Below are 21,650 nucleotides of genomic sequence, written 5' to 3' on the forward strand. Positions count from 1 at the left end.
ATCACTGTGTATATAAACATTATAACACAATAATTGTGTATATTAACATTATAACACAATCACTGTGTATAAAAACATTATACCACAATCACTGTATATAAAAACATTATAACAAAATCACTGTGTATATAACATTATACCACACTCATTGTGATATAGACATCATACCACACTCACTGTGTAAATAAACATTATAACACAATCACTGTTTATATAAACATTATAACACAATCACTGTGTATACAAAAATTATACCACACTCACTGTGTATATAAACATTATACCACAATCACTGTGTATATAAACATTATAACATAATCACTGTGTATATAAACGTTATAACACAACCGCTGTGTATACAAACATTATACCACACTCACTGTGTATATAAACATTATAACACAATCACTATGTATATAAACATTATGCCACAATCACTGTGTATATAAACATTATAACACAATCTTTGTGTATAAAAACATTATACCACACTCACTGTATATATAAACATTATACCACACTCACTGTGTATATCAACATTATAACACAATCACTGTGTATATAAACATTATAACAAAATCACTGTGTATGTAAGCATAAAAGCACAATCACTGTGTATATAAACATTATAACACAATCACTGTGTATAAAAACATTATAACAAAATCACTATGTATATAAACATTATATCACACTCATTGTGTATATAAACATTATACCACACTCACTGTGTATATAAACATTAGAACACAATCACTGTTTATATAAACATTATAACACAATCACTGTGTATACAAACATTATACCACACTCATTGTGTATATACACATTATACCACACCCATTGTGTATATACACATTATACCACACTCATTGTGTATATAAATATTATACCACCCTCACTGTTTATATAAACATTATATCACAATCACTGTGTATACAAACAATATACCACATTCACTGTGTATATAAACATTATAACACAATCACTGTGTATATAAACATTATACCACACTCATTGTTTATATAAACATTATACCACAATCACTGTGTATACAAACATTATACCACAATCATTGTGTATATAAATATTATACCACAATCACTGTGTATATAAACATTATACCACAATCACTGTTTATATAAACCTTATACCACATTCACTGTGTATATAAACATTATAACACAATCACTGTGTATATAAACATTATACCACAATCACTGTGTATACAAACATTATTTCACAATCACTGTTTATTTAAACCTTATAACAAAATCACTGTGTATATAAACATTATACCACACTCACTGTTTAAATAAACATTATACCACAATCACTATGTATATAAACACTATAACACAATCACTGTGTATTTAAACATTTCAACAAAGTAATCCCCCTAATCGTCAACATTAGTGCCGATATGGCAGCAACGGCTGTAAGCTCCCCAGGGAGTTGAGAAAAGTAATCACTTAAAGACGACCTAAGAACTAGATTGTGTTAAAGCGGTATATAAGAACCTCGAATTAATATTATTTTTATTTATTATTCATTATAAAAATATGTTTGAATTAACAATGGAAAGTTATGCAGGATTTTGACAACAGTACCAATATACCAGTAATAATCAATAAAAACTGGTGCATGGTCCTTACCTTTGCAGGTAATTGTTCTTGACACATCGAAGTATATTTAGATAATAATTCGGGTGCTTTCATCAGAGTTTTAAGCAATGGTTCGTGTATTTGGTGATGGAGATGATATTAAGTTTAACTTTTGACACAAATATTATTACAAGTATTATAATCATTGAATACCAAAATGCAATGTTTTCAAGCGAAGTTGACAACAGCTATGTTTGAGAAATTCACCAGAAGGAAGGAAGCGGCGGTATTTTTTTGTACTGATTGTATAAAGAATACTAAAATATGGTATATATTGTACAAACACTGTCAACCAGCAGCGGAGGCACGGTAGTCTAGTGGTAGAATGCCGAGCTCGTGACCGAAGGGTTGCGGGTTCAAGTCATGGCACGGCACTGTGTTGTATCTTTGAGCAAGATACTTTACTCCACTTGTTCCAGTCTACTCAACTGTGAATGTGTACGTGGTTGGGCAGTGGAAGTATTGTTGAAAGCGCCTGCTGTATGCTCCCCAGGGAGTTGAAAAAGTTATTGGCTAGTTGCAAAGGCCGTATAACAACGGATACTAATTTGTAAACCGCTTTGAGACGACCTACGAACTAGGTTGTGATAAAGCATTAAAAAACCCACTCGAATTATTATTATAATTATAACCACTTGTAAGTTGTCCGTTAAAAGTTGTGAGATTGTAAGATTGTGAAATTGTTAGCAATTCTAATTGCAATTGCATGCTGATGTAGTTAAGTAAGAGAGAAATGAATTGCACATAAAGGTATAAAGATATTCTAAAACGTACAGGTAAAACAGTTTTATAGAACAGACTATCTTATACTATTGACTATATTTTTCAATATCAAATAAAGCAGATATTTGCCACTTATACTGATCTACAGAATATCCTCTGTGGTTTGTAACGAGAGTGTGCTCGATATTCACACTCTTGAAATTGTTTCAAACTCCTTACCTATTGGCATATGTCACTCTATAAATTGGTCTGGATGTATGATGTTTGAAATTGCTTGAAAACTCAATTTCTTTCGATAGTACATACAGAGTTCTACCTACTACCCAAGGCTGCTTTTACATAAGAAGTTTATTGTTTACATAGGTTCCGGTTTTAATTGTTTGTTGACATATTTATTTGTCTATTCCTGACTAGGGAAAATCCAATTATACTTATGTATTTGCACTGAACTATCAGTGTTTTCAAACTTCCAGGTCTATATATAACCCTCATCGAAAAGCTGGCATTTGGAAATCTTTTGTTGAGGGGAATTAAAAAATGGCCGCTCCAGCTCACTGTGGTAGTAAACGGTGATTAAAGAACGCCAGGGATTATCAACGAACCAGGGAGGAGTGTTGATTAAGACAGAAAGCTCTTCCTATAGAGTTTGACTTCTAAATGAATACAAATTGAAGTCAAATTATAAGAAATTTCATTTCGACCGAAAAAGAAATGACAATGTTAGCACACTTTGTTGACTTAATTAGGCTACGGAGCCTGTAAATATGTTAGGATGTTCTACAGACAGAACATGTTAACCCGATCCTTTATTTCCGGGATGACATTTGTAGTGGGAGCTGCACAAGGCGTCATCACTTAGTTTATGCGTGTTTTATAACATACACACCGGGTATCTAATAACTTTGCATTTCATGTGAGACATTTTTTGAACGAGTCTAGAAATTTTCATTTTTTTTTTTACTTTGAAACAAAAAAGTCGGTACAGCGTCATTTATTATTGATTCTATTTTTACAAAACTACCAAGAATAAATACAGGAGAAAAACATGTTTTCTTGGCTAACATTAAATATAAAACGATAAATTATCGTCATTAGTCGTGAGTAAGGCTTTACATCGTTATAATGTCTTGTTTTTATTGACGTTATTCGGACGTTATACGTATATCATATAGGGTGATGCCATGTCATATTTTTTTGCGTATTAACCAATGCAATATGACCTACCAGCCCCTTGACTGGTTATAAGTTTCAATTGTTTCAATTGTGACGTCACGCTCAAGACAAGTACATGACGTCACATACTTAAATCTACGCACTGGAGTCAAAATAGCGGCTTTTTACATTTCAAGTTTGCACGAAAATTGTCTTTTTACACGAATAAATGCCATAAATCTTGATTATGTAATAAAAAGGATCTTACACTCGTTTTTCATTTCATATGAAATGGAAACTCATGTAAGATCCTGTATATATGACTTTGCTTATTCATAAGTAACATGACAAAACTTGCGAATCACATGACATGCCACACAATAGTCACGTGACATATACGATAGCCATACGTTATATAACGTACGATAGAAGGTGTGTTGTATTACCCGGGATAAGTCAGCGAAATAATTCTATCAATAGTAACAAAGTTATGAGAGTTTGGTTTTGTATTTAATTCAAAATGAAAATTGTTGTACCGTAATTAAATCGTTGGGACCTTGGATGAACTTCGAGATGAAAGAGGATTCAATATTTTTAGTTAAAAGAAACCAACAAATCCCAAAATTGATAACATTTGGACGGGAAAAAAATCCAAAGAAAGACTTTAAATGGTAATTTTTTAAGTACCAGGAGAACATGACCATTGGTGTCAGGGTCAAGTTAATGTCATGTCTAAATAGCATTCCTTGTCAATGATTGCGTTCCGTTAGTTTATCATTCCTAACGTTACATGTACCGACTGTTTGTGGAACCTCGTTTTGAGATAATACAGCTGTGAGAACCCGTACCTATCTTCAAGAACCCAAACATATCAACAGATCTAGAGTGTCATCAAAGCAACACTTATCAGCCTAATCCGAATATCGCTTCTCAAATCGCACTAGATAGATTCCCGATGACATCATGGTGGTGGTCACCAAACGTGCCCATATTCTTCATCCGCCTACATCTCTAGAAACTTCGTGTTGTGAGTTTGTCCTCATCATTTGACATCTATCATTGAGAAAGTTCACAGGAAATAAAAAGGATCACCCTTACCGTAAAGTTCATTAGTAGGCCGTCCCTGCTCGTCGTGTTGTAAATAAACATAAGGTTAGCAACTTGAGAGTCGATAATGTCATTGGTTGTTGATTTCAACTTAAGAAAGGCATATATTATTATCAAGGTTAAACTTTTTTTTGTTATTTAAAACGGCTCATCATTGACATATTTAATAGTGAAAGTGAATGACTTCACAAGATGTTTGTTGTACTCTCCTGATGAACGCTTTGATAAAAAGTAAGTTGGCTAAACCAAGAGTATGCCAACATTATACTGATTATGAAAAGATCTTTTTTACACAACCAATACATTTCCTATGTGACGTTTCGATGACTAGTACGATATGTATACTGTCACCTTCATCAGACAAATGACCAGTGAAGCGTATGCACACAAAGGTGTAAACTGCGTACGAGTTGTCCACAAAATCGATGTCGATTTCGGCTACGCTGAATCTGCCTAACACAGCGTAGCCGAAATCGACATCGATTTTGTGGACAACTGGATGTGTAAAAAATAACTTTTCATAATCCATACTTACCAACCTGAAGAAAATGTTTACAAACAACACTATACTGGATATCTTTTCAACGAAAAATTCAATCATATTCATGATGCTATCCCTGGAATATTTTATCTGGGCCTTTCTCATAATTTAAAAAAAGGATGTTTGTGACGTCTTACTTTAAAAGCTAGTATTGAAACTATAATTTTGTATTTATACCAATGTCATATACATTACTGCCATGAAAAGTGATAATATTTTACACTCACCTATTTGGATAAGATCAAACTAAAGCGTGTTTAGTTACTGTTCTGTCATAAAATGATTTCGTAATTAACGGATACAGTTAATGAGATATTCTGAAACAACCCTTGAAAACGTGAATGGTAGATGACACGAGTTGTCAGTATTGTTCTGTTTTGTCTCCTCTAATTACGTTTAACATTTATAATGACTTATTTTCAGAGGACCAGCCAATTCAATCTCAGCTATGAGGAGATGACAGAAGACTACCCCCGATATCCAGACATTTATGACGTCACCAAATCACAGAACCTTAACCAATCAAAACTTGTGGTAAAGTATTTAAGTTTTTTATACTACCATACTCACTGTACAAATGATGTGTCCTTTACATTTTGATTAATGACTTTTGGTTAATTTTGTCATTTGATTAACAGGCCTAGGGCCGCGGTGGCAAAGTGCACGTGGTTAAAGCGTCTGACATTCTACTACCACTGGGTGGCGGGTTCGAGGCCTACGTGGGGCAGTCGCGAGGTACCGGCCTTAGGTCTGTGTTTTTCTCCGGGAACTCCGGCTTTCCTCCACCATCAAAACCTGGCACGTCCTTGATCATAGTTGTTCATAGGATGTAAAACACAAACAAACAAACAAATGATGAACAGGTTTAATTCATAAAAATGATTTTACAGCTGTCTAAGTGTGGAAAGGAGATAATAATGACACAGTAATAGTTAGGGTTAGGGTTATCACGTGTAAGTGTAAGTTAGGGTTAGGGTTAGGCCTATCACGTGAAAGTGCTGATAAAGACCCTGGTCTTTTTGGCCCGAAATAAAGGAAATAATATATAGGCGAATAATAATAAACGAAAACACAATTGTGTGAAAATAAACATATACATTATCATATGTAGTTTTGTTTTGTTTTCGACACCGATGGTTTCCGCATGGCTTACCCTCTCCGGTGATCATTAACGCAATCTAAACAATTACTTTCGCGAAGTTATATGTCATTCAAGGCCTTTTTATTAAAGTTTATTATTTTTTATAGTCTATAGGCGTGTAAGAGTTTAGTATGACTGTCCAACGAATATCTCACATTTAAATAGAGTTGGACGATATCTTTTATTAAATTGTGAAATATGTTTCCTTGTTAGCGATGTTTTTTCGTTTTACTTGTTAATTATATTTCCATCAGTTTTAAGTATGTGTTTCTCTTCGGATAAAAACCAAAATTAGATTACCTTTTTTTGATAAAATGCCCGTGGTCATGTTATACTGTACAACATGAAGTCTTCGTCTGTTCCATTTGTTATCGTGATTGTAACCGTGGATGTTAACAAAAAATATCTGAACAACATAACTCAGTCAAATACAAGGACGCCAGCAGACCGTAAAATATTGTATCATTTAAATACATCTCAAATATAAATGCAATCTTGTATATGAAAAAAATCTCAATAAAAGATTGAAAAAAACCCAACCAAGCCCCTTCCCAAAAACACAACATCCATATCTCGTCATTTCTTACTTTTATTCCTTCTTGTTAAAACGTTATAGTTTACACTACAGGACAAATGTTTTCCTTATTGTGTGAAGTGTTGAGATGCAGTTTGAAAAAATACGTAACATTGTACAGCAGAGATTAATATTTTATTTTGCACAAAATTTGCTAACACTGTGATTATAGAATCAAATTATCACTGAGTTCAACAGAATCAATCCATTAATAACGTAAATATTAAAACTAATTTTCAACGACAACATGATAGCTTTGTATATTTCAAAACAATTAACTATGTCGATTCAAGAATTATCGTTCAAGGTTAAACTAATAACGAGGTCTTATTTTAGGAGGTGTCTCTTGTGCTTTTTTTTATTGAATTGCGTGCGGCGTTTTATTATAAACTGTCATGTTTTCAGCAATACGAGATTGTTGCAAAGAAAACAAGAAAACTATAACATAAAAAAAGTAAAAATGATACGTCCTGGAATGGTAACATCTGACATCTGCCATGGTGTTTATAACAAAATTCAGGAAAATGGAATTGTAATCATTCATCCAAGTCATGCATTAAAATGGTAAGAACGTCGCTGAAAATACCTTTGTTGGTCTTTTTCGGAAAATCTCTATTTTTGTGTGTGTTAGAAACGTCAGTCTTTGATTATTATCGTGAGTGTTTCTTGTTTTTTTATTAATACGACACTGGTGCATTCTTTAAATTCAAATGACTAAGGTTCAGCCATTAAGGATACCGTTGTCGTCCACAAAACAAAAGACGCCTATACTCTGGGAACATCTGGTCTTATTCTTAAACAACGATAACATTTGTACCTGTACCGCTACAAAGGGAATTGCGATAGCAAATATCACAGTTTTAGCATCTTAATCACGATTTAGAAATAAACGAACTCAACTTTTATGACCACAAGAAATACTACGTTTACAGTACGATGTAAATGAAAGTGTTCGACTGTTGAAAGTAAATGGTTTAAATGTATATTGTCTGAAATGAGAATAGAGTGAAACGTTTTTCAGAGAGTAGTCACAGTTAAACATTGTCTCAGAGAGTAAGATCACGTGTTCCGGGCGAGTAAGCGTTTTCTTTTTTATAGACAACATCCGCAATGCAAATGTTTGTCATTTGGTAAACTTGTCAGATTCGAATGGTAAAATGTTTGTGGGACGTATCCTGTGTCATTGTGTGTCAACATTGTGCCATATACATGTATATATACATATATGAGTATGTTGAAAATGTATTAAATATGCATGTGTGTTGACAATGTGATTTACATATTTGTGTGTTGACAATGTGATTTACATATTTGTGTGTTGACAGTGTGATTTAAATATTTGTTTGTTGACAGTGTGATTTACATATTTGTTGGTTGACAGTGTGTTTAACATATTTGTTTGTTGACAGTGTGATTTACATATTTGTGTGTTGACAGTGTGATTTACATATTTGTGTGTTGACAATGTGATTTACATATTTGTGTGTTGACAATGTGATTTACATATTTGTGTGTTGACAATGTGATTTACATATTTGTGTGTTGACAATGTGATTTACATATTTGTGTGTTGACAATGTGATTTACATATTTGTGTGTTGACAATGTGATTTACATATTTGTGTGTTGACAATGTGATTTACATATTTGTGTGTTGACAATGTGATTTACATATTTGTGTGTTGACAATGTGATTTACATATTTGTGTGTTGACAATGTGATTTACATATTTGTGTGTTGACAATGTGATTTACATATTTGTGTGTTGACAATGTGATTTACATATTTGTGTGTTGACAATGTGATTTACATATTTGTGTGTTGACAATGTGATTTACATATTTGTGTGTTGACAATGTGATTTACATATTTGTGTGTTGACAATGTGATTTACATATTTGTGTGTTGACAATGTGATTTACATATTTGTGTGTTGACAGTGTGATTTAAATATTTGTTTGTTGACAGTGTGATTTACATATTTGTTGGTTGACAGTGTGTTTAACATATTTGTTTGTTGACAGTGTGATTTACATATTTGTGTGTTGACAGTGTGATTTACATATTTGTGTGTTGACAGTGTGATTTACATATTTGTTTGTTGACAGTGTGATTTACATATTTGTTTGTTGACAGTGTGATTTAAATATTTGTTTGTTGAAAGTGTGGTATAGACATTATTTGTTTGTAGTGTAGTAAACACACGTGAGCAGTTTGTTATATATACACGGGTAGTGTTGTATATATATTGTTTGTTCGTAGTGTAGTAAACATACGTGAGCAGTTTGTTATATATACACGGGTAGCGTGTATATATATTATTTGTTTGTAGTGTAGTAAACATACGTGAGCAGTTTGTTTTATATACACGGGTAGCGTGTATATATATTGTTTGTTTGTAGTGTAGTAAACACACTTGAGGAGTTTGTTATATATACACGGGTAGTGTTGTATATATATTGTTTGTTTGTAGTGTAGTAAACACACGTGAGGAGTTTGTTATATATACACGGGAAAGTGAACAATACGGTATGCATTTTTTTTCTTGTTATTTGATGGAATTCACATTGGTTGCGAACAATGAAATAGACACACAGATATAAGAATTGCGATACTATAAATAGCAGTTTCGAGAACATGTGAGATCAATTAACTATTACGTGGAAAAAACATTTCTATCTTAAAATCAATTAAAATCAATAAATAAGTACGAAGAGGAAATAGAGTTCACGGCAAGTTTCAAAACTGAAGTTTTTTTCTTTGAGAAATTGGATTCATGTCTGTTTTTCATTTATCTTTTTTACAATATGTTACGCGTCCTGTCCTTTTGACCCCAATATCACTGCCAGCAGTGTTCCTCGTTGTACAGCTTATGTTAATAGAATTAGTGCAATGAATGAAAACCATCTATTTTTTGTATGATGAATCGCCTATGAACATTTAGTCAACATTTTGACACCTTTGATCCTCTTTGATATGACTGCTGGGACGTCTAGTAACATCTGCCAGTCTCTGGAGGGTATTTCCCCGCTTGACCATCGCGGAAGCTGTCTATTGGTTATTAGGTTATACCGGACAATACGCTCAACTACTACATCATATACTAATTATGTGTAGCGTCACACTGGACGTTAGCGCTGACTTCCTGACAGCCGGTGTGATCCTAATCAACACAACCACACCTTGTTCTTAGATCAATGGCCATAACCGCTTTTTGAGGAATCTTTGTTGTTCGTTCCCAGACTGAGGAAAGACTGAGGAATGTTTGTTGTCCATTCCCAGACTGAGGAATGTTTGTTGTCGATTCCCAGACTGAAGAATCTTTGTTGTCCATTCCCAGACTGAGGAATGTTTTTTGTCCATTCCCAGACTGAAGAATCTTTGTTGTCCATTCCCAGACTGAGGAATCTTTGTTGTCCATTCCCAGACTGAAGAATCTTTGTTGTCCATTCCCAGACTGAGTAATTTTTGTTGTCCTTTCCCAGACTGAGTAATTTTTGTTGTCCATTCCCAGACTGAGGAATCTTTGTTGTCCATTCCCAGACTGAGTAATTTTTGTTGTTCATTCCCAGACTGAAGAATCTTTGTTGTCCATTCCCAGACTGAGTAATTTTTGTTGTCCATTCCCAGACTGAGGAATGTTTGTTGTCCATTCCCTGACTGAAGAATCTTTGTTGTCCATTCCCAGACTGAGGAATGTTTGTTGTCCATTCCCAGACTGAGGAATCTTTGTTTTCCATTCCCAGACTGAGGAATCGTTGTAGTCCATTCCCAGACTGAGGAATGTTTGTTGTCTATTCCCAGACTGATCTTGCCCTATATTCACGAAACTATTCATACATGAACTCGTGCTTGAAAATAGCTTAAATCATGTAATGTCAAAAAGCAAGTGCTTATATCAAAAACAGAAAAAGATCAATCATTTCGTGAAACATCTTACTGTACTTTTAACAATATTTAAAATATCCAATTTAAATGTATCTTTATACTCATACAGTTGTATCAAGCTAATTGTTGTTTTTGCCCGAACGTCAGGACAGAATTAAGACATCAGTCCATTTAATGTCATCGGTAAGAGTTTCTTATTTTGTAACATGCATATTTACGTAGAGTACATTTTAACTATCTCACCAAAATAAGACAAATTCCTTAGAATAATATTATATATATTTTATCAATTGAAATTTGGATTTTAGTCTAAGAACGTCTCATGTTGTCGTGGTCTGTACGGCGGTGTGTTCTGTGGACCAACGACCGAGATTCGTGGGTTATTTCCAGTGCTGGGTGTATTTAGCCGCCTCCTTAGGCACGCTTTGACAGGGATATGTGTATTCAGGTGTCTCCTTTATCAAGCAACAGCATAATCATGCGTATTGCATGACAAATTGTTTAAATGCTGATTTCGTCATAGAAGGAAATCAGGAACTTAAGGATCCCTGTCCCGCTGATTGTTACAAAACATAAACATCCCTGTCCCAACTGATTGTTACAAAAATTAAGAATCCGTGTCCTTCTGATTGTTACAAAACTTATGGATCCGGGTCCCACTGATTGTTAAAAAACTAAAGGATCTTGTTTCAAAACTTAAGGATCCTTGTCCCGCTGATTGTTACAAAACTGAAGGATCCCTTTTCCCACTGATTGTTACAAAACTTAAGGATTCGTGTCCCACTGATTGTTACAAAACGGAAGAATCCCTGTCCCACTGATTGTTACAAAACTTAGGATCCGGGTCCCACTGATTGTTACAAAACTTAAGGATCCGTGTCCCACTGATTGTTTCAAAACTAAGGATCCGGGTCCCACTGATTGTTACAAAACTGAAGGATCTCTGTCCCATTGATTGCTACAAAACTTAAGGAACCGTGTCCCACTGATTGTTACAAAACGGAAGAATCCGTGTCCCACTGATTGTTACAAAACTAAGGATCTCTGTCCCACTGATTGTTACAAAACTTAAGGATCCGTGCCCCACTGATTGTTACAAAACTTAAGGATCCCTGTCCCAACTGATTGTTACAAAACTTAAGGATAAGTGTCCCACTGATTGTTACAAAACTTAAGGATCCGTGCCCCACTGATTGTTACAAAACTTAGGATCCGTGTCCCAACTGATTATTAAAAAACTTAAGGATCCGTGTCCCACTGATTGTTACAAAACTTAAGGATCCGTGTCCCACTGATTGTTAGAAAACTGAAGGATCTCTGTCCCACTGATTGTTTCAAAACTTAAGGATCCGTGTCCCACTGATTGTTACAAAACTTAAGGATCCGTGTCCCACTGATTGTTACAAAACTGAAGAATCTCTGTCTCACTAATTGTTTCAAAACTTAAGGATCCGTGTCCCACTGATTGTTACAAAACTTAAGGATCCGTGTCCCACTGATTGTTACAAAACTGAAGGATCCCTGCACAACTGTAGGCAAAACTACTTGATATTATTTCGTATAGGCAATAGCTACCCCGTCATTTGTTTAGAGGTAACTGTAGCGCAATTGGGTCAAGGCTCTCCTGTTTGGTCAGGTAGCTCTGTCTATGAGAGCGACAGTATATCAGTCCTGTTTCAGGGTAGAAATCCTGGTGTGGCCAAGCTTTGTTTTTGCACGTAGAACACTGTCGGTGAATACTTTTTGTTTATTTCTGATTTCTTGTTTTTCATAAAAATTCTGCAAGGAATGATATACTTTTTCAGAAACGAATCTGAAAGCTATAGTCTTGCGTGAAAAAAATGTTCCCAATACATAGTAAAAGTTTATGACAGTGGAACGAGGATCCTGAACTTATGTTAGTTCACTAATCGAGTTGTCATGGAAACCAATCTTATAAGTATTCTAAATGAAATATGATTATCTAGTTAGACCAGTAAGAATACGTTATTGGCGTTTACAGTTAGACATCATCACAGAAAAGGATGCTTGCGTTAGGTTGTTTGTAGTCATAAATAGAAGAATGCTGTCATTCTGGAGCAAAAACATAGTTTCTTCATTATTTCAGTGACGACTCTGCAAATACACTTTTAACATGTAAACATTGACGCTACCGGTACATTGCATTGTCAAATAAAATAATATATCCAACGTACAGCTGTACAGAACACTGTTACACAGTAGTCAGAAAATAATCAGCGTTAATTCATTATGTCTTTAAAACGTAAATATTGATAATCAAAATAAAAGATTGTTTGAAACAACTTATGTGGATTTGTGTGTTTGTCGTCAAAACAATGGTGTAAACGGACGAACCCTCCGAGAATCTTTTCATTCGATAGGCTGAAAGAAAATCAATGATACAAACAAGGCGAAATGCAAATGTAATATGTCTGATAAAAACATGAGTGATTAATTCAATAAAAGTAATCTACTGCCCTATAGAAGGGATAACAGAGAGTTACCAAGACTTTATTTCTCACCAGTAAACACATGCATGTTAATACCTGTTTGCTTTCACTATGGTTACAGGACGTGGTACCTTATATGAACCCTTGTCCATATACCGTGTATCCCACGACACCAGTGCCTCAAGTGTTCAACCTGTTCAGAAGCATGGGACTCCGACATCTACCCGTCGTTAGCCATGAAGGACAGGTAAATGAAACACAACACGGCTAGATTTCATATCATGTTCGCAAAAATAAACCTAAATCTTTATAGAAAAGTACGTTTCAAGTTTTGTTGGTAAGCATTGCAGGTATACTAAGCCGTATTTTTCCGTCGTTGCCATATTTGATTTAAGTCACATGGTTTCTCTGATATACGTACAAAGCGAATGAACAGAAGCTGGCTTTTTATAATAATACTGTCAAGCTCTCAGCATACAGAGCGAGGACGGATGGGAGACAACCGTTCTGTTCGGCTCTCAGTACGTAGCGCGTGGACGGAAGATAACTACCAGTACTGTCCCGCTCTCATGATCAGTGCATAGCGCGTGTCCCGCTCTCAGTACATAGCGCGTGGACGGAGGATAACTACCAGTACTGTCCCACTCTCATGATCAGTGCATAGCGCGTGTCCCGCTCTCAGTACATAGCGCGTGGACGCGCGGACGGAGGATAACTATCAGTACTGTCCCGCTCTCAGTACATAGCGCGTGGACGGAAGATAACCAAAAGTTATTTCCGGCTTTGATTAAATCACGTAGACGACAGTGTGTCAACAGAAATATGACGCTCTCAGTACATTGCGGTTGGGCGGAAGTTAGTTTCGGGTTTCAGTGCTGTCTAGCTGTCAGGATATAGCGCGTGACACTTGGATTTAAGCAAGGCATACATACTGTCCGGCTACTGCCCCAGTTCTCGCTACGAGGACGTGCCATTACTTGCTCTTGACATAGATTTATATGGCGGGTGTCGTCGATGAAGTGAAGCACGCTACCGAAGTATTATCGATGTTGACTTTTCCGATTTTGTTTACACTTTGGTATTCTTTTGTTGTTTTTTGTATCACAAACGTATGATCACGTGACTTTTAGTGACAAGCATTAGTTTTAGCTTTTTTTTATGAAGAGATTTCGTGGTATAAATACATCTTCTACATTTAAATGGTTTCGAACATCATTAGGGTATTTTCTGATGACTCTGGCTGTCTACAAAATCTTCTTTTTTCATTGTATGTTTCTAACAATTGTTTTTGGTGAAGAAATTGAATGATTTCTTTTGATTAACTTAATTTTTGTTTGTTTTGTTTTCACAAAACAATTTTTCATTATTAAACGATTTGGTGTGTGCATATTGTGACAAGGTAAAATTTAATATATGTTCATCATTAAAAGATTTCTTGTGTCCCTTTTGACAAGGTAAAATGATCTATATATAATTATCATTGAAAGATATCTTGTACTTCTTGGGAAAGGCAAAATATTATATATTTTGATCATTAAAGGATTAATTGTAATTTCTGTGACAAGGTTTAACATGGTATTTTTTTTATTATTCAAGCGTTTTTAACATTTGCAGTGATGGGGTTAAGAATATGTTTATGTGTATTGTTGCTATCATATTGCTTTAATAAGTACCTCTAGGTTGTTTAATTATGTAGCGGAAAGGCCCCATGGGCCAGTTGGTGTTGTAGTACGTGTTTTTATCTTCCCCTCTGTAGGACATAGCCGACGAAGGATGTGAGGCTCGGGCTGTAAGGTTATGGATTCTCCTCCGTGTCATCGTGTTACAAATTTTGTGATCAGCCAAATTCGTTCATTGTTAGTTGACACGGAACCTTTCATTACTAAGACTCTGGACTTGACTTGGCTAATATGCCAGCATTATTGGGGCATCTATCACTGTCAATAGATAACGCCGAAGGCGCGTTCTATGTTAATTACTAAGCAATCAGACTAGATCTGATGTGTCCACCACTGAAAGTGATACGGACAGCCAGCCCTTCATTCAATGACTAAAATAATCATTCATGTGAAGCGATGTGGGATGGAGAAATGTATTTCATCCTCATTTTTATCACTAGAAGCAAAAGACTCTACAAGACAGGTCCCCGACAACACGGTACTAATCCACACATATCCATATCTTGGCTTCACATCTGATGTGGAAAGTTCAAAATTGACGTAAATACAAAAATCGTTTTAAATGATGACCATAGGCGTATGTGATAATGTCTAAATTTGTCTGGACCTTTAAAATATCGGGAAATAAGTAAAGTAAAATGAACATGTTCTAGTTTCCACTTGATGAGATATGTTAAGCGTGTGTTAACCTCAAAATACATGTGTTAAAACAATCACTATCATTTTTAAAAAGTGTGTATATGACGAAGAAATCTCGCCAGTAAATGGCGACTAAGCAGACGGTTGCTCTGAAGGTGTGGATACCCTTACAAACTTTATAATATGTATCTAGTCGAAATCTCTAAAAAAGGTTTTGATGCAAGTCGAATAAAGTCCGTTATGAATGTGGAAACAACAGGAGATTAAAATTGGGGTATATGGACTTGAGATGATCATACAAAAGAATGAAATACCTCTTTAAAGGCAAAATAATCATCATAAATCGAAAATACGTCTATTTTTCCATACAACGTTTTTTTTGTGTGGAGGCGGACAACTGGGAATAACTAACGATGGTATATTTAGCTATCTGGGTAATTTGTAAAAAATGTCAGGGTAAGATTCCGTTTTGATGTGTGACACATATTACCCACAATCACATTTATAGCAATGACGTCACACAAGTATTACACTGACCCCTGTATCAAAGTTAGTAGGTACTGGGGATAGTGACTCGAAACAATTTTGCTTTTGGTCAGAGCAGGGAAAGGTGACTCAACACTCTTTTCCTTTTTTTTGGCGGTACATGGAAAGGAGACTTGACGCTTGTTCCTATATTGTCGTTATTGGGGAAAAAGACTCGACACTTTGTTTTTACAAAATTGTCGTTACTGGGGACAATGACTCGACACGTTTTTCCTATGTTGTTGCTACTGGGGAAAATGACTAGACACTTTTTTTCTATATTGTCGTTACTGGGGAAAGTGATTCGACACTTTTAACTGTTATTGTCGTTACTGGGGAAGGTTATTCGACAATGTTTTCCCTATTTTTCGGTACAGTGAAAGTTGACTCAACAATATTTCCTTTTTTAAGGTACTTGGGATGGTTACTCGACACAACCTTACTCACGAGTTCCTGGAAGCGCGGCTAGAGGAGCTACACGAAGATAGGTGTCTTTCGTAAACATGCATTCTCCCTTATATAGTGATGCATTCTGGGAACGTCATGGCAAGACAATTAAAACAGTGCTAAACGGTGCATGATGTATTCAAGAACAGAATAAACACAATGTGACTGGAGTCAGAGTTAGTATGTTTGATTTGCATATTCCGTCTTTTCGTATTGCAGAGTTATCTTCTCTTGTGAGCAGGTTTCGATTGTTACGTCATTCGTTTGTGAGAGTAACGTCATCAATTTTTGAGAAAACGACATAATTTTCTTACACAAACCAATGATGTAACAATCAATACCTGCTCACAAGAGAAGATAACTCTGCAATACGCAAAGACGGAATAGTTTCTGTGGGAATGTGTTTTACCAAATGGAACCTATCGTAATCTTTTCTTCTCCTTTCAATAAGGGCTTTATTTTCATACCATCATTATAAACAAGTACTGCTAAATGGTACCCCAATATACAGGTCCTGTCATGTGGTATCAAAATATACAGTTGATAAAGAGACATTTACTTGAAAATATATTTGGACGAATTAAAAGAAAGATAGAGAGCGTGTTTGAAAGGCCAGATGGCAAACACTTTACACTGTGAATTTCACTGAGTACAGTAGTCGATATAACAAATGGCATGAAGTTTTAAAAAGACCATTTATTTATACATTGTGAGAATTATAAATATAATGTTCTAATTTTTCATAATGTGTCATACATATAAATTGATATTAATTAGTTTGACCAGTTGCATGTTTTGCTAATTATCGTTTAAGGCTAGCGCTGAAGTAAAAGATTTAAAATCATCTCCTTACATTTCTTTTCTATTTCTGGTTGTCTATGTATATTTCTCTTAACGTTTATTCTACACCGGGGAAACACACTAAATCAGCTTTCGCTAGAGTTTTGTAATCTTGGCCTTGCATATACAAATATACAACAGTATTCTTTGCAGCGCAGACATGGTCAGGTACGGTCTTCTGCTACCAGGAAGCGTTGACGCATTTTACGTTTTCGTTCATCATCCTGTGGTACTTGCAGGTTTCCATTTTCCGATGTCGATTGTTTGGGTTTCCTCCAAGATGTCAAAGTTCGATCCTTCGTGACCTACGTACACCTTTAGTATTTTGATTACTCAATGACTGCATTCTTATAATTACATGATGCGTTTTAGACAGCAAAATCTATAATTTTGATAACCATCAAGGTGACCTTCGAAGATAATTGTCTATTCCCATTTGTCAATTCCTTGGTAATTCTTCTTTATTAATGAAAGAAATAATAATTTCGTTTTCAATCCAACGAAGTGGCGAAAAAAGCATCCGTCGCCCTTGGCATCATTATTAAAACATATTCCAGGCATTCGTGCGCATAGCCTGAAGTTCAGCAATGGCACACAATATTCGACAGAAATGTCAATAGATCGAGGATTTCAAAAATTCAATACTATTCTTCCGTGATTATCCTTTCCTTGCTTTTCTGTTGTTTACACAGGCGCCTAAAAGAATTGTAAACAAATTTGGATTTTTACTTTTTGACCCCTATCATCACCGATGAGTCCTAGAAGAACAAAGCAGGTAAATGGTACATTGTAAATAATTTTCGGTATGCTGTATCTATTTGTTGAATGCTAGCTGTTAGCGCCGAAATGGCAGCTCCGGCTGTAAGCTACCCAGGCAGTTGAGAAAGCTATTGACTGGTTTCAAAGGCCCTATAACCACGGATAATAATTGTGAACCGCTTTGGGACGACCTACAAACTAGGTTGTGATAAAGCGGTATTTAAAAACCTCGAATTATTATTTATTATCATTATTATTACCTCATGTTATACCTGTAGTAGCAATCACATACGAACCGTTAATAGCTCTTAAGAGAACATTTACTAGCAAGCTTTTATAAAGATACTTATACATTAAAATGTGTGCGTAGTGTTAGGAGGGATGCTTATTGTTTCCGTATATTTTCTTACAGATACGAAAGTCGGTTTTGAAACCTTTAAGCAATGTTATTTGTGTCGGTTCTGTGTTTTATATAAATTGCACGTTAAATACATAGGCTGAATTGACATTATGTTTCCTAAAGCTAAGACAACATTGAGAAAATGATTTTAGAGCAATGTTAAATTTGCAGTAACATGTTTAGGACAAGGCTGCTTGTGTTGGTTTCAATAAAAGCTTAAGTTTGAATACCCAGATATTGGTTGAATTGACGATGTATTATCTTCGAGCTCAGCACCGCTGAGAATATATAGTTCGTTCATTGGTGAAATGGCAAGGTTAAACAGGCCAAGCACATATAGATGATATTTGAATGAAGTATTAAATCAGTTGAAAAATAAATGATATAGAACATTGTTTTATAGTAGGCATCAACATAACGGCCTGTTTTGAAAAACCGCACTGTCATTCTCACGTCCTTTATTCTATATCAAATTAGGAAGAATCACGATAGCTAATATATATTATATATATGTATATGTATTGGTAGGTTAAGAATGGCATAATTCCGCTCTTATCCGGAAATATGCAACAGTGTGTATGTAATACACTGTTAGCACCGGAAATTAATTTCTATATAATCTTTAATGAGAAAGTAAGTCGTTGATATTTGTATTTGTAAAATTACATGTTTATGTTAATAATCGGTAATGGATATCAGGGAGGTCATCACACCTCATGCGGCTGTTTACCTGGACAGTTTAGCCGTGCGCGTGAGATCAGCAGGTACGGAATGTCAATCACCTAGGTGTGCATTGCTATAGTTACATGATAATGAAGAAACAGGTAAATTATATTGTAAAACCATATTGCCGCCATGTTCACATTTCTGCACCAATTTGACCCGCAACTAACTGAGTCAGAACTTTAGTTCATGTTTGAAATAAACAGAAAACAAAGCATAGTTCAGCCTCGTGCAGCCTATAGTTGCTGGTTTTATCGGAGGCAAAGCGGGAATATTAAATACGGTATGTTTGAAGATCAGTACATTTCGGTCAGACAAAATCCTTGTTATGTGGTCGAATACCTTGTTTTGTGACCTCTGGCAGCAGCCATTTGGAATAATATTTCACCCAAATTGTGAAATCCTCATCACATTCAGGGTGAAAAAGTAGAATGTTTATTATTCAAAACATAGTTGTGACGTCATCGTTTATTTTTTATTGTACATATAAAGATGAAAGTACAATGAAGTAAATGTTTACCTGATGCTGTCTATTATTGTGTTTAATAATAAACCACCAGCTACTGGCCTTAAAATGGACGGTTTCAGGTAACAGTTTTTAGATGAAAATCTCAATTTAGTTACAAAATATGGTTTAACCAAATTTATGCTCATTTTAATGTAAACTTAACGGTAAAGCATACTCCACGAAAACAATATTTATGTTTGATCTAAGAATATTTCTGGTTCTGCACAGTAGTTTAATGAACAAGAAATACGCTCGAAGGATTGACCTTTTTGACCGAAAGCCATAAACGGTGAATATTTAACTACACCAAGTCTATTTCGTTTATTTAGGGAACAAACATATCATACTTAAGTTCAAAATAATGAAAATTATTTTGTAAAATGCTCCATACATTGTAAACTATGTACAAATGAAACAAAAGAGGAAAGGTGCCCATTAAACGCTTTATAACGTAGGCTTATGTCAATGACGATGAGATGATGAAAATTCTCTGTCTTCAAAACTCTTGTCTCCCTGTTTTTCATACAAACAACAATGAGGTACAATACGAACGGTCAGTTTACATCGTCAGATGTTAAATACCTCACCAAGTGTCATCGGGGGGTTTATGTGGTCTGGAAAGGTAACCATTGATCCCTATATCTGCTTTCCCTCTTTGTTTATCATGAATAGGAATGCTAATATGTAGTACTGTTGGATCTATTATAAATCAAATTAATCCTATTTTTATTTTTTAGTCAAGTTTTACAGATTCTTAACTGTTTAATTATAATTGCCGGAACACGTAATGAAACTGCAACTTAAATTTGAGGGAAAGGGTATTTAAATAGCCGTACGGGCGTTGTGCTCAACATCCTAGATTCTGATCGTTTTAACTACGTCCAGGGCCGACGTCCACAGTTTAATTTTCCATCATCGATAAATACTGGATTTGTAACGTCTAGCGTTTTAGTAGTTTTGGGATTGTTTATGCCAAATACTGTTTTTTTCCTATTGATTAAAAAAAGAACGATATACCAGATTTTGCTCAGGGGAGATAACCGATTCATTCCTGGATTACTGTCCATATAATGAACCAGAGCAGTAGGCGGTTTAGTGTCCGTTACAGACAAAAGATTAGACCGACTTTTTTGTTCTAGCATAAAGATCAACATGAAGATAAGTAATATTAAGCCTTAGTCTGGCATCTATGTCAATCATTTGCATATTTCTGCGTTGTAAAACGGCATTGTTACTAACTACTGACGTAATCAAATTTATAGTGTATTAACGGGTTACGTGCACTTAAAAAAGTTTGATTAAATAAGACAGAGAGTAGGAGAGACGGAAATGCAGAGAGTCGGAAAGATGGGGATACAAATCCGGAGAGACTGAGATATAGAAACGGGGATACCAAGACGGGTATACAGGGAGATGAAGAGACGGAGATAGAGAGATTGAGATACCAAGAGTGATATGAGGAGACGGATATATAGAAACTAAGATCCCAAGAAGAAAATACAGGGAGATGAAGAGACGGAGATATATATAGACAGAGATACCAAGACGGATATACAGAGAGATGAGGAGACGGAGATAGAGAGACAGAGATATCAAGACGGATATACAGAGAGACAGAGATACCAAGACGGATATACAGAGAGATGTGGAGACGGGGATAGAAAGACAGAGATATCAAGACGGATATACAGGGAGATGTGGAGACGGAGATATCAAGACGGAAATACAGAGAGACAAAGATACCAAGACGGATATACAGAGAGACAGAGATACCACGACGGATATACAGGGAGATGTGGAGACGGAGATAGAGAGACAGAGATACCAAGACGGATATACAGAGAGATGTGGAGACGGAGATAGAAAGACAGAGATATCAAGACGGATAT

General features: G+C 35.3%; 1 protein-coding gene across 1 annotated transcript in view; it reads left to right on the forward strand.

Moving 5' to 3' along the window:
• Nucleotides 1-16,701, forward strand: part of LOC110462970 (chloride transport protein 6-like) — a 74,517-nt gene extending 57,816 nt beyond the window's left edge. The window contains exons 22-24 of the mRNA XM_021517262.1: nt 5,611-5,721; nt 13,363-13,488; nt 16,496-16,701. Of these exons, the coding sequence (XP_021372937.1) occupies nt 5,611-5,721; nt 13,363-13,488; nt 16,496-16,585 (327 nt within the window). The 3' untranslated portion in view covers nt 16,586-16,701. The remainder of the gene's footprint in view (nt 1-5,610; nt 5,722-13,362; nt 13,489-16,495) is intronic.
• Nucleotides 16,702-21,650: the final 4,949 nt, after the last annotated feature.

The sequence above is a fragment of the Mizuhopecten yessoensis genome, unplaced genomic scaffold (assembly GCF_002113885.1).
Source record: "Mizuhopecten yessoensis strain PY_sf001 unplaced genomic scaffold, ASM211388v2 scaffold10847, whole genome shotgun sequence".
In the NCBI taxonomy this organism is placed as follows: Eukaryota; Metazoa; Mollusca; class Bivalvia; order Pectinida; family Pectinidae; genus Mizuhopecten; species Mizuhopecten yessoensis.